The 14210-nt window shown below is 45.8% G+C and overlaps 2 protein-coding genes across 3 annotated transcripts in view; both read right to left on the reverse strand.

The window, feature by feature from the left end:
• The window catches only part of LOC118096549 (uncharacterized), a 25337-nt gene extending 21212 nt beyond the window's left edge, over nucleotides 1-4125 (reverse strand). The window contains 5 exon segments of the mRNA XM_088669774.1: nucleotides 11-219; nucleotides 2292-2475; nucleotides 3325-3405; nucleotides 3407-3492; nucleotides 4120-4125. Of these exon segments, the coding sequence (XP_088525900.1) occupies nucleotides 11-219; nucleotides 2292-2475; nucleotides 3325-3405; nucleotides 3407-3492; nucleotides 4120-4125 (566 nt within the window).
• Nucleotides 3325-12287, reverse strand: LOC118096620 (calcium-activated potassium channel subunit alpha-1-like). Of its 2 annotated transcripts, none has more exons than XM_088670128.1 (3): nucleotides 11768-12287; nucleotides 4146-4305; nucleotides 3325-3492 (listed from the first exon to the last, which is right to left on the reverse strand). In XM_088670128.1, the coding sequence occupies exons 1-2, from the start codon at nucleotides 12134-12136 to the stop codon at nucleotides 4258-4260; spliced, it is 417 nt and encodes a 138-aa protein (XP_088526254.1). In that variant the 5' UTR covers nucleotides 12137-12287; the 3' UTR covers nucleotides 3325-3492; nucleotides 4146-4257. The 2 variants fall into 2 exon arrangements, with proteins under 2 accessions (XP_088526254.1, XP_088526253.1); XM_088670127.1 differs by having other exon boundaries at nucleotides 3343-3532.
• Nucleotides 12288-14210: the final 1923 nt, after the last annotated feature.

The raw sequence follows: 14210 nt of genomic DNA on the forward strand, positions 1-14210 counted from the left end.
CATCTTCTACCTTCTGTTCAGCTTGTCAATCTGCTTCTGGAGTCGCCTGTTCTCGCCTTCCTTCTGCTCTAATCGGCTCAGATCAGTGTTGTAGCTCGCCATCTTCTCATTGTACCGCTTCCTCAGAGCGTCGTAATCCTTCTTCACGCCCTCCAGCTTGCCCATTGCTTTATTGTAGAGTTTATTGAGTGTCTCCGATGACCCATTCTGCTTCATCACCTGGAATAACAGAAGATATTATGAATAAGAATTCCTGGCAGATAAACTTCAGTCATATTGTAAACAGGAGGGGGGAAACCCAGGGAGATTTTATTTTCTGCTCACTAGGGCCCTCAAAAGAGCTGATGAGGTAACATATTTAAAAAATCTCAACTTGGTTAGAACCAAAGAACTGTGAGAAGGAAAATAGCTGTTAGGGCTGTGTTCCAAAGAGAATGTACAGAATCCTCAGGGCCCTGGAAAGCTGGTTTCATGGCACAACACATGGTTCTGCTCATGTAAAAAATTAAATAAGTTCTTGGACAATCGGAGTAACTTTTTAAGATTTAATTTCAGTTTTTTCCTTAAAAAAAAACCTCTAGTACAGAATGGAAGGAGAGGAATTCAAGGAATGAAAAAGGCCCATAACATCCGGGAAGGAACACAAACAGCAGTAACAGTACCCAGACTTTGTGCAGCATATTCCCTCCCTTTCTGAAAAGAAATCTCTCCATATGTATACAAGTGGCTGCTCTTAAGAGATTTAGCCTTTCATGATCACTGGGATTTATACTCAATTTATGAACATGGATCTTCTCCCACTCTGTCCTTTTAAGTCTGAATGGCAAAATCATCCCCCCCCCCCCGGCCCCAAGCTCCTCCTTTCTTTGATCTACTGTCCACTATGCAACTGCAGTTCCATTTAAGTCTACCACAAGGTGGCACACCAGTTACAAATCCCACCACAAAAGAGGAAGAGTCTGGAACTGCCTCTTATCAAGAATGGACTGCTTGTCTGGAAGAGGGTAGATGTACCATATGCCTAGGATTGGAATCATACACAAGGAATGTATGAAAAGGCACAAATATAAGCAGTTGCTGTTTGATCTGTGATAACATAGCTACTGCAAGTATACACATACCGTGTTTCTCATATTATAAGACATGTCTTATATTTATTTTTTCCTCAAAAAAACACACTATGGCTTATTTTCAAGGGATGTCTTATTTTTTTCCTCCTCCTCCTGCCGCGTCCGGCATTGCTGCTGCGCCTATCACTATGTCTTATTTTCGGGGTATGGCTTATATTCCTTGAATGCTTAAAAATCCTGCTATGGCTTATTTTATGGGTATGTCTTAAAATATGAGAAACAGGGTACACACACACACACACACACACACACACACACAAACAAACAAAATGCTTATAAAATTCACAGGTAGGTAGCCGTGTTAGTCTGATGCAGTCAAAAAAAATTAAAAAAAATCCTTCCAGTAGCACCTTAGAGACCAACTAAGTTTGTCATAGGTATGAGCTTTCGTGTGCATGCACACTTCTTCAGATACTGGGGCAGAGCTGGGGCAGGAACATTTGCATTTCTCATATTGAAAAAATTGTTAATTATCTGGTTCTAGCCAACAAGGTACGTAGGAGTAGGAGGTGGGCTACGAATTCTCTAGTTTTTCACCTTGTAACCTAAGGTGAGGGGAACTGGCAGAGACTAAGTGACTAAACCCAAAGTCCGCACCCCATTTAGAATGCCGAGTGCTGATTAATATCTGAACAAGCCCTTGAAACTATGTGGGTTGACAAAGAGACAGCTCCACGTGTTGACAAATGGATGTTATACAAGGACAGCAAGGTTAAAGAAGAAATGAATAAGCCTAGGCTCTCTTAAAGATACCTGTAGGCTGCATTCAAAATACTTTTTCAAGGCTGTGAAAGGAGAGGGATTTCAAGGACTCAAGCTGCCCACACCTCACTTAGAAAACACCCCTATGTAGTAGGGGCCGTCAATGTGGCACCCTCTAGATATTGTTGGATAACAGCTCCCATCATCCTTCACATCTCTGATATGAAACCAGCAATATTCCCTTTTTGCCTTCTACATGCAGTTGACATCACAGATAGTGGATTTTTTTTTGTCATCTATGGAAATTAAAGAAAAGAAATAAGCACTGCGTATTAAAGAAATGGAATGGAAGAGACACTCTCCTGAAGTGCCCCCTGAAACACTTGAGAAATCAGTGGGAGCGGGAAGAGAATAGAATGAGAAGCTGAACTCAGCAGGCAAAAACAGAGCAAAGGCTACCTGCTGCAGCTGACTGTGCAGGTCTGTTATCTCCTTCAGATCCTCATCATGAAGTTTCTTCATTTCCTCACATAACTGCTGGAGGTGATCGCGCTCTCGTACCAACTGGTTGTTCTTCTGCTTCAAATTGTCCATGTCCTCCTTCAACTGTGACTGGTCGCTCAGAGGACAACTGTGCAGTGTACTGTTCAGATATTAGAAACATACACAGGAAATGCTCGTAAAAATGCTCCAATGGCAATGAAAAAGCAATTTCAGAAAACGCGGAACAGCAACGTTGCTTTATCGAGTAAGCATCCCCATAAAAGAACCACCACAAATACAGCAAATCCGCCAGACTCAGAGGGGTTTATTAATTCTATACAGCTGTGTCTCTCCAGATGTTGGGCTCCCCATCAGCCCAGCCAGAATGCCAATCATCAGTTGTGTTCCAAGACTCTCTGGAGGACCATAGTTTAGTCACCACCATTATACACCATCAAACACAGAAATTAGCATGTGTAGTGTCATCTCCTCCATTTGATAAAGAAGTTAAATTAAGAAATATCCACCATTAGAAACCACCAGATTTTGCACTGTTGCTTGGTGTGGTGCATTTTGTTGATGTCTAGTTGCCCTTAAGAGAATTCTTCTTAGCAGTGTCATTTACTGCACTGGACTCCACCCTGGAACTAGTGAAAGCAGGGTTCTGAAAGGGGGAAGCAGGGGACAAGTATCATCAATTCACTGAAGTGAGAAGGTCATCCACACCAAGCTAAGCCTATACTCCTCACCATAATTTTCAGAAACTGGCTCTCCATCTTCAAAGATTTTTTTTAAACCAATCCTAAATCTGCAGCCCAAAGTTTTGAACATTATCTCTCTACTGATGTTAAAATGATGCCATTTTAAAAGTTGACTGAAGCTGGAGAAAAGAAAAAGCTTACGAAGGACCTTTGAACATTAAGTTCTAAAGGCAGCTTAACAGACACGTAGTCATGGTAAAAGAAAACCAAAATGGATTCCTGTGCATATGCTGTGAGCCTTTACTTACTGATAGAAATCAGCCTCTTCACATCTTTTTAGAGCTTTGGTGTGTTGGTTCTGTAGAGACTGCAGTTCAGGCATTGCCTTCACACTGAATCTTCAGCCTTTCATATTCATGGTTTGGCTTGTGGTTAGGTGCATAGCTGTCAACTTTCCCCTTTTCTCGCAAGGAATCCTATTCGGAATAAGGGAATTTCCCTTAAAAAAAGGGAAAACTTGACAGCTATGGTTAGACAGCCCACCAGGATAGATTTCAGATGAGCACAACCTTAGCATAAAATTCTCATGTATACACATCAAACATTTTAAGTACAGTGCAACCTCGGTTGCCAAACATAATCCATTCCAGAAGCCCGTTCAGCTTCTGAAATGTTCGACAATTGAGGCTCAATGGGGAGGTAGGCAAGCCCCATTGAGAAAAGAGAGAAATGCACCTTGGAAGCCGTTCGGCTTCAGAGGCATGTTCGAAAATGGAAGGTTATTTCATATGAAACAAAAATGATGCATTAAGCATACTCTATATCCACATGGAACAGAGTTGGCCCCTGGTGGTGTAAGTAATTTGCAAAGATAACATCACTAGCTAACAAAGACCGGGTCATCTAGTTCAACCCGCTGCAATTCAGGAATCTTTTGCCAAGCATAGGGCTGTAACCCACAACCCTGAGATTAAGCATCTCATGCTCTCTGACTGAGCCATCCTAGGCACCCTTAACTACCCCTGCCCAACTCAAACAGCTGTGCCGTGGAAAAAGCCAGAGACCCAAGCCCAAGTGCACATGCGTTAGACCTGGGAATATACCCTCATGTGACCATTCAGTCTTTTACCTGCAGTCATCAAAGGTTGATCCAGGAGACGACAGTGCAAGACGCTTCCTCAACTCATCCTGCTCCTGGCATGGCTGAAACAAAAGGGTCTCTGGTTTCTCATTTATCTGCATCACATTGGTGACTGCAGGGGGTGGTGATGATGGTTTATCTGTTGTACCTGTTGCCAAACACAAACAAGCATGGAGTTCGAGGGGTTAGACAAGAGCATTTTCAAACCAAGCAATACATTTGCCAGAAAAGGTGGGAATGTGAAAAGGTATTCCAACGGAAAAGACTGATACATTTGCCAGGGCCATGCATGGCTGCAATGAAGACAGACTTGTGGTCAAGTGCACACATTTGGGGTGCTATCCACAATGCTTCCACAAACAATTGGTTTTGTTGATTTATTATCTTCTAAAATCAGTTATCTAAACACAACATACTCAGAACTGCTGTCAGGTTTCTAGGCTAGTTTCCACTCTAGCCACCAAAGTAAGCTCACTCATCTAACTGTGGTGTGTCTCATCAACATAGTGAAAAAAGTAGGTAGTCTACCACCTCCCATTGCAACTCCCATTGCAAAGCAGATTTATTATCAAAATATACATACTTCCAGCTGTTTGCAATGAGCAATTCAAACCAAAGCAATTGAAATAGCTCAACGCATCAGATGCTTCAAGCAGTTTATCCAAATTCAGCTGAAAAAGCAACTTATACTGCCTTCTCCAGTCTCACTATTATTCAAACCCCTGAATGGAATTGCTCACAACAGCACAAATACAACAGGTTTTGAAATAAGGAGAACCCTTTTTCGGAAGACATATTTGCATGTGACAGTTTATATGCAAGGCCCTCTTCCACTGGAAAAATTCAGCCGACTTGTAACCTGAGCTTCTGTGACTGTAATCTGTGTCACTGTGATTACAGTTCATGTGCATTTGTGGTGTCTGCCTCAACCTTGTATCCCTATTGAGAGGGGGAAGATATATGCATAAAAGTAAAATAATTGCTCTTCACATCTCATTGGCATCTCTAAAAGCGCATGATTCAAGAGAGTAAAACTTAGAAAAAGGCACAGTGAACCAGGCCTATGCTCTTTGTGAACCACTAATCTGCAGGGAATAGCTCAACTGCTACCAAGTTCATCTAAAGCCTCTTGTTTTTGGTTCTTAGGTTATCAGGTGCAGGAAACTCCCATTTTCCATACGTTCAAAGCATGCGCGACTGTGCACGCAGGTGCCGCTTTCGGACCTGGAAGAGGGGAGGAATGGGATGCGGCGTAACGGGGTGGGCTTATATGCAATGATCTGGACCTCAACCCCCGTGCAAACTGGGGCCTTAAGAATTAAAGTTCAGTCTTGTTCGAATACAAAAAGGATGAATAAAAATATAAAAGGAATAAAAGTACAATTTCACTCTCAAATGTAACAGAAACCTTTGCCTCTGGTCTTGCACAGAATTAGAGAAGGTGAACTACTTGGATTTAGTTACAGGTAGGTAGCCGTGTTGGTCTGGTATAGTCGAAACAAAATAAAAGATTTCCTTAGAGACCAACTAAGTTTGTCATTGGTATGAGCTTTCGTGTGCATGCACACTTCTTCAGATACTTATCTGATAATTATCCTACTGGAAGGGATTTTTTTATTTTACTTGGATTTAGTCACAGTGGTTGGTGTAAAATAACATTTCCCCTTTTCAGGATAAGTACAGGGCAAAACTAACAAGGCAGCTGAATTTAAGTTTCCTAATTCACAAAGGAAGCACACAGCATTTTGTTTAGGCTGATACCGAGGGAAATATTGTACAAAGTACTTCTGACCAAACCATATGAATCAAATGTCCGCATTCTTGTTATTTATTAGTTCTGTATGCTGAAGGGTATGTGCACATGTGCATCCCAAAGCAAGCCTTCCTAAATTAGGATACTAAAAATTCAACCAAGTCTATAATCGTGTGCAGTGCTACCTGGATCACCTGTGATATACCTGTGTATGAATGTCATCATACCCCTTAACATATTCAATACAAGGGTACACCTTTTCTTTGCTGAAGCTCTCAGAAAAACGCTGGTTCTATTAGCAGGGCTGGGGAATCTCTGGCCCATAGGCACAGCTTAAATCCTGATTGGTGCAGTTGGAAAGCTCTGCTTGCAAAGGAGCAATCAGCTGACAGGAAGACCCATGGGGATTGACTGCATTAGGGCTGTGTTTTGAAGTAGTTTACATTGAAATTTCATGCTAAAAGAGCACACGCACACCCCAGTTTAGCCTGCGGTTCCTTTTTTTTCAATTTTTTTTTAAATTAAACACAAACAAAACAAAATATACAGACAAACAAAAATTTCATAATCTCAACTTCGTCTCTAATCATTGTGTTTGACTTCCTCGGTTCCTCCTTACTGCGATTCATAACATATTAATCAGTTAGCAATTTCTACTTCATATTCCTTTTTAACTTTGATTCCATGTTAGCATGCGATTTCAATGCAAGCTACTTTGGGCTAACGAAGCAACCCTCTCCTTTGAAAGTGGGTGTTCTCTGTCGCTCTCTCTGCCAGTGAGCTGATTGATACTGGAAGCACACCTTCAAAGAGGGTCACTATAATTGCCCATGAGCTGTCCAACTGTTGCAGCAAGACACACACCCCTTTGAACTCTGACAGGTGTCAGTCACCTGACATCTTTACAACATTGTGTGATGGACAGGGGGTGGCCCTGCCTTCAGGTCAAAGCTGGCCTGTGGCAGGCTGGGGACCGAGGAATCCAATTTGTTGAGCAGATCCAACTCCCCCACCCTTGTTCTATAGTATATAATGAAAATAAGCTTTTGGAAGGAAAAAAAATGACTGTGATATCACTGAGGCATAGGCAGCCCCTAATCTCAGTTTTTAAAAGGTTTTAGGTTTTAGGCATGGGAGATGGGCATGTAAAACAAGTAGCACTTAAAATATAAAAAGGAGGGCAGCTCACCTGAAGGTCTGGTTGCTGAACCAGCCTTTCTACATAACTGAGTGGAGGTCTGTTCTGCAGGTTGTGCAGGTGGATGGAGACCATGCACACACTGTGGATCAAGTCCCTGTTGTGTCTCCTCATCAAAGAAATGCACCGATTTACCTCTATCTGAACACGTTACTGTAGCTTTGGTACCACCACGCCTCAAACTGAGAGAAAGACCCATTTTCAGTAGAAAACTTCACCCTGTGTTCCGTACCAGCTGATCCTTCATTCCTGGAATCCAGCAAATTAACAAAACAAAGCTTAGACTGCAGTCCTAGACACAAGGACCTGGGATATTCTCTCACTCTAGTTAATTCAGATTGTTCTCTGCAACACAGTGACTGAACAACACAAACCCATTTATTATTTCTAGAGTGACCTTGACCTAGCTCACCTGGTTACTCCAAACAGCAGCAGGCTAGACTGGGGTAGGGGTGTCAATGAATGTGTAATCCTATTGTCAATCAAAGCACCATCTCCTTTATCCCTAATGATATTTAACATTCTCACAGAGCCACCGGGAATGGTGATTAGGAGTTTTGGGGCAAGGTCCCATCCCTATGCTGATGACACACAGCCCTATTTCTTCACAACATCTGAATCAGGAGAGGCAGTGCAAAACCTGGGCCAGAGCCTAGAGGTAGTGGTGGGATGGACGACGAAAAATAAGCTGAACTTGAATTCTGGCAAGACAGGGGTAATGTGGGTGACAGTTTCCTGCATCTGAAAAGCTGGTCAATTCCCTGCCCTGTATAGGATTACACTCTACTTGAAGGAGCAGGTACACAGTCTGGGGGGTGCTCTACCTGTCACTGGAGGCCCAGATAGCTTCAGTGGCATTGGTGATTTCAAGGTGGGATTAGTCTGCAATGCCTGTGTAATCTGGCAGTGCCTACCCCCTTCTGAAAGCAACATATCATGTGAACACAGCACCATTAAAACTGGTTCATAAGAGGCATGATTCTTTTTCTCAATGGGCATCCCAGCCCTACTCAGATGAGAGTCTTGGGTCTCTAACACCTAGCCCAGTGTTTCTCAAACTTGGGTCTCCAACTGTTGTTGGACTACAACTCCCATCTATGCTAGCTGGCAGGACCAGTGTCGCCCCAAGTTTGAGAAATGCGGACCTAGTCATTTGAAACCGTCACCTCCAAGCAACCAGCCCACCCACAGTATTATTAATTCTGTAACAGCACCTACAGTTACTAAGCAGTGGTCTTAACACTATATTAGAGGTTACACAGACCTCACCAACAGGTGGTTGCCTACAAAAAGGACTTGTCCTTTGGATTGGTTCTGGCCTAGTTGGTTTTACAGCTCTCGGTTTTTGGTTTTCTTTTTTTTAAAAAAGATTTTATGCTTATGTGATTTTTATTTATCTGACCTCTTTCATTACCTAACCTTTCAATTTCCTTAGATCGCAAGCCTGTTTGGGACAGAACAATTACATTTGGGGGGGGGGGGGGAGAACTGCTGCGAGTTGTCTTGAGTCCATAGGACAGAACAGAAAATTAAATTAATATGTGACAGATCATTTGCACACCATGCCAGCTGCTGCTAAATGACATAATACCAAAAAAGGGAGAAAGGAATGGGTCACGAACAGGAGAGCAAGTACCAACCTCTTTCATCTGTTATGGGATGAACAAGTGAAATAGTCGTTGAAGAACGCTGTGGAAAGGGGAGGAGCCAAATGGCTGTTGGTTCCAACAGTCATTGAAGGTTCCGTTAGCAAGGGGCCAAAGCTTGCTGTTGTCTTTTAAAAACATTTGAGTTTTAACAGCTAGCTTTCAATTCTACTCACAGCACAATCTGTCACTGGCTGCGAGGTTGGGAAACTCTGAAGCAAGAATACATACAAGGGAAACCTTTGGCAAACTACTGGGGGAAAAACACATAGGCACACACCTCATCTTTCTTCCCTCTTTTGGGAAACATTTATTAATTTTCCTTTGTGGAATGTGAGCCATTTAATTTAGAAATCAAGGGAGGTGATTAACGACTGAGCAACAAAATCCACCGTTAGGATGCAGACAATGAGGCGCTAATCGTAACTGTATGTGAATTGTGCCTCTTCTTCTTCCCCAGATTGGGATAGACTATGGCAAACAAATTTCCTCACCACACAGGCAGTCAACTACTCCAGGTGTCGAATTTCTATAGGGATCACTTTTTGATAACCGGCAACTTATTCAGAGTGGCAGGATTAAAATATATTTATGCTTTCTAGCATTAGAGGTGAGGTGGTGGGCCGGAGTGTGCACACACACTATTTCCGGCGCTCTTCCAGGTTGGAGGAACGGCCGTACATGTGCGCACACACTATTTCAATCACCCCCCTGCCAGTCTCCCCTCCATGAAGGTGGCATCTCCCTCCCTCACCCCAGTGTCCCCTGCCTGAAGCCAAGACCTCCCCTCAGCCACACACCCGAGTCTTCCTTACATGAAGCTGGGATCCCCCTCCCTCAGCCCCCCGTCTTCCCTGTGTGAAGGTAGCATCTCTTTCAGCCACATACCCCATCTTCCTTCCGTGAAGGTAGCATTTATTATTCCAAAAATGATACCTTCATTTGGTTGTAAAAATTAAGATTATACCAGCCAGCAAGAATAAGTCTTTTTGTAAAAAAAGTGATTTAAATCAAGTCTTACTGACTAGTGATTTAAATCATTATTATATTGATTTGATTCTTTGGCCTACCCTGTGATAGTCAATAAACCTGAAAAAACGGATATTTGTTGGCATTTTGACTTGTCCAGCCTCCTAGTGTTCAACCTATTCTGGATCAGGTTATACCACCCTGGCCAAAAGGGATCAGGTTTGTTATCTGAGAGTGCTTTTGGATCTAGCATTGTCACTGGAGGACCAAGTGGCCTCCATGATTAACAGCATTTTAAAACAAAACAAAAATCCTAGCTTATGCAAAGAAATCAATTGCAACTCTTATCTGGACAGAGATACCCCGAACCCTTGCTTCTGCCAGAAACCCCACAAAAGTCCATTGATTTAATTTCCTCCCCCTTCAATTATGTGTTTTCAAGAGACGTGGGAATACATTTTTTATGAGTAGCAAAGACCTGCCTCTGGAAAACAACAGCCTACAATTAATAAAAACAGTGCCCCCCCCACTTCCTTATCCCTCCTCTCTTGGCTTGGGTTCTGCTGGCTTCTTAGATGTTACCACAAGAAGCTCTGAAGGCTCCAGCAGCATCCAATAGAAAGGCAGATCGCACCCTGCTGCCTCCAAAGGGAGGGGGGAAACACATAGCCATTGGGAGGGGGAAGGACCCTGAGTCAGCCAAAGCAGTGGGGGGGGGGGGTTTGGGACAGGGAAAACTGAGTAGGCCGCAACATTGCCCAGTAAGCCACAGGCAAAAACAAACAGAATACAGTGGTACCTCGGTTTACAAACACAATTGGTTCCAGGAGTCTGTACTTAAACTGAAGCGTACTTAACCTGAAGCGAACTTTTCCATTGAAAGTAATGGAAAGTGGATTAATCTGTTCCAGACGAGTCCGCGGAGTACTCAACCTGAAGCGTACTTAACCCGAGGTATGAGTGTAATTGGTTCCGGAAGTCCGTACTTAACCTGAAGCAAACTTTCCCATTGAAAGTAATGGAAAGTGGATTAATCCGTTCCAGATGGTCTGCGGAGTACTTAAACTGAAGCGTTCATAAACTGAAGCGAACTTTCCCATTGAAAGTAATGGAAAATGGATTAATCCGTTCCAGATGGGTCAGCGGAGTACTTAAACTGAAAATACTCAAACCGAGGCATACTTAAACCGAGGTATGGCTGTATGGGGCCTTTCACAGGGTGGGGGAATCACAGGGATGAGGCACAACAAAGGGAGGGGGGAAACACATAGCCATGGGGGGGGGGAGGTAGGACCCTGAGTCAGCCAAAGCAGTGGGGGGTGGGGACATTTTCAGGAACAAGCGTGGGTGGGGGAGTCTTATTTTTGAAACTTACAGTAGGGGAGTCAGGGTTGGGACAGGGCAGGTGAGGGGACTCTAAAGCGAGACTCTGAAGGTCCATTTAACAGAAAAAGGTCAATTTAACACAAAAACCCACAGCAATGTGTGGCCGGGCCAGCTAGTTTTAAATAAAAGGACGCATTCTACTCATGTAAAAACACGCTGATTCCCCGGACCGTCCGCGGGCCGGTTTGAGAAGGCAATTGGGCCGCATCCAACACACAGGCCTTAGATTGGCTACCCTTGTAATAGATAGAGCAACTTGGCTAGCAAGTTTATTATTGTGACGGTGTGTTTCCTTGTCAGCCTGTTTGTGTGAGGTAGGGGGGGGGGAGTATCTGAAGCCATCATTCAACAAGATAAAGAGGAGCCGCCGCCACTGTTCTGAAGACTCCCTGTCCACTTCAGACATTTCTTCCAAAAGAAGTCTCAACCTTTGAATCTCAGCTCACCCATAACCACTATAATAAATAATACAGACATTCTGCAGGTGTCAAACCCTCGCCTTCCCCCCACTCCACGGCCATTCGCAACTCCCTGAGGAAGGCACCTTTAAGACACGCGAGTGTCCGCACTTCGCCCGACCTCAGCTTCCCGCCCCGCGCTAGGCAACGTGGAAGCGGCCCTCATGCGGGAGAATCCGGGAAAGAAGATAAACCCTTACCTTCTCCTTGCCCCCACAGTGGCAGCAGATGGTCCACAGGTACTTGAGGGTCCTCCAGAGCAGGATAAGAAAGAGTCCCCCGAAAAAGGTGACCATGGACGAGGCCAGGAAGGCCCACCACATGCGCTGGCCGCGGTCGCAGGGGACCTCCATGGTCATGGGGATGACGACCGTGTCGATCGCCGAGGAGACCGCGTTCAGGTTGCTGCTGGCGCTGATCATCTCGCTGGCGGCGCCGCCTCCTCCCGAGTAGTACCTACTGCTGCCGCCTCCGTCATTTGCCATGGCTAACAGCGAGCAGGCCGGGGCTCCGAGGAGCTCCCGCTGCTGCCGCCGCCAGCGCCCTCGGCCACGCCCATCCCCAGCCATAGCGCTGCTCTTCGGCGGGGAGGCGCGCAAGCCGAGCCTCAGCGCACGTCCAGGCAGGCGGCCGCCCCGGCCTCGGCACCTCTCGCTCTGGCGCCCTCGCCGCCGCCACGCGCCTTTCCTCCCAAGATTCCGGCGGGAAATCAAGGCGGCGGCGCCAAATCAGAGAGGCTGCCCCCTTCCCCCCATCCCAAAATCATGCCAGCAGCCACCGCTCGCGCAGGCACCTCACGACGCCCGCCACGAATGGGAGAAGGCGGGCGGGCAGGGAGAAGCGCCAGCAACAGGTCCCGACCAAGATCCGGCGCTGCGTCCCTTGGCCGCCTCACGATTTGACCCCTCGTCAGTTGCGCTAGCTCGGCGTCTCCCTCAGGCAAGTCCAGCTCCTTCCTCTCAAGCTGCTGCCTCCTCTCGGGTCTCTGCCCAGGCTCCCCCTCGCCTCCTCCCAAACGGCCCTGCGCGCTTCTCCGAGGCTGCCTTGAACAGATGGAGGCGAGCGAGAGAGCGACGCGCTTTACAGGTAGCGGCGCAACGGCGGCGGGAGGAGGAGCCAAAACCCAGGCGGCCCACGTGACCTGCCGATTCAACAAGTCCTTCTCGCGTCACAGAGGAGGGACACGATCCCCGCCGATTAAAGGCTGCTCTTGAAACCCAGCGTTCGGCTGGGATGATTGCCGTTGTTATTATTCTTTATCGCGGCCCAGATCTGAAAGCAATCTTTGGCTGAGGGCAGGGAAGGAGGCCGTGGGTTCTGGGAAAATGAACGAAAGCAGCGCGCCGGATCTTGTGCCAGAGTTGGGTTCCAGAAACAGGTGCTTCGCGATGCGAGGGGGGTTGATGTTTTGTTTTGTGCGGGCTTTTGTCGCTTTCGCTTTTAAAGCGAAACACCCACCAGGATTTTATTTTATTTTACAAAAAAATCTCCGCGAATACGGCTCATGGTTTTAAAATTGGCACAGATAACGGGAATGCAACATGACAGGAAGGGGGAAGGGAGAATTCCAGGAGAAAGTAAAGCGCATTGTCAACGTCACAGTGACTAGATTCAGCCCGAGCTTACCCTTGCGCGCAATTCTCAAGGCGCAAAAGCAGCACTTGATTTCACTAATGGAAAGTGATGATAGGTCTTCTGTCCCTTTGGCAGCTCTTAATGGGGACAGATGCCAAAATGGAAACCACCTGTGTTATAGGTTAAGTAACGATTTTTTTTTATAATGGTGGCTTTATGCAGATGCTACAAACATTTGACGCGGGTTAAACCACAGAGTCTAGGGCTTGCCAATCGTGTCGGTGGTTCGAATTCCCGCGACGGGGTGAGCTCCCGTTGCTCGGTCCCAGCTCCTGCCAACCTACCGGTAGCACTTCAAAAGCACGCCAAAGTGCAAGTAGATAAATAGGTACCGTACAGCTACAGCGGGACGGTAAACGGCGTTTCCGTGTGCTGCTCTGATTCGCCAGAAGCTTAGTCATGCTGGCCACATGACCTGGAAGCTGTACGCCGGCTCCCTTAGCCAATAACGCGACATGAGCGCCGCAACCCCAGAGTCGGTCACGACTGGACCTAATGGTCAGGGGTCCTTTTACCTTTACCTATAAACATTTGACGAACAGGAGGGCATGTCTGTCAGTGCACAGCCAGACTTGGCTGTGTTTACCGCTGCAGAGGGAGCATTAAAAGGAAAACAGTAACAAGGTATGCTGTAGCAAGCATAGGAATATGCTCGCACAGGATTTTGTGAAGCATGCCTCCCCGTTGCTGAAAGTGGGGATGTCCCCACGAGTGGGTTTTGATGGTCCTGGCCAGGAAGTAAGAATGGAAGGCTCACAGTGTAAGGCAGGATTCTTTGTACTTTCGCAGGCAGGGCCTTCTAGGAAGCGATGAAGACTAGCAGTGCCAATTCCTTTGGTCTTGTAGATGGGCAATAGCCTTTCTTGCATTGAATGAAGGGGTGGAGCTAACCCCTTTCCCTCCCAGTTCCATCATGTAGGAGCTGAACTTGGGACGCCCTTGCCAGGATATGTAATGGCATAAATCACCCACCTGAATAGGAAAAGTTACAGATAATCAACTATTTCC

This window comes from Zootoca vivipara, chromosome 5 (genome assembly GCF_965207765.1).
Source record: "Zootoca vivipara chromosome 5, rZooViv2.hap1.1, whole genome shotgun sequence".
NCBI classification, from domain to species: Eukaryota; Metazoa; Chordata; class Lepidosauria; order Squamata; family Lacertidae; genus Zootoca; species Zootoca vivipara.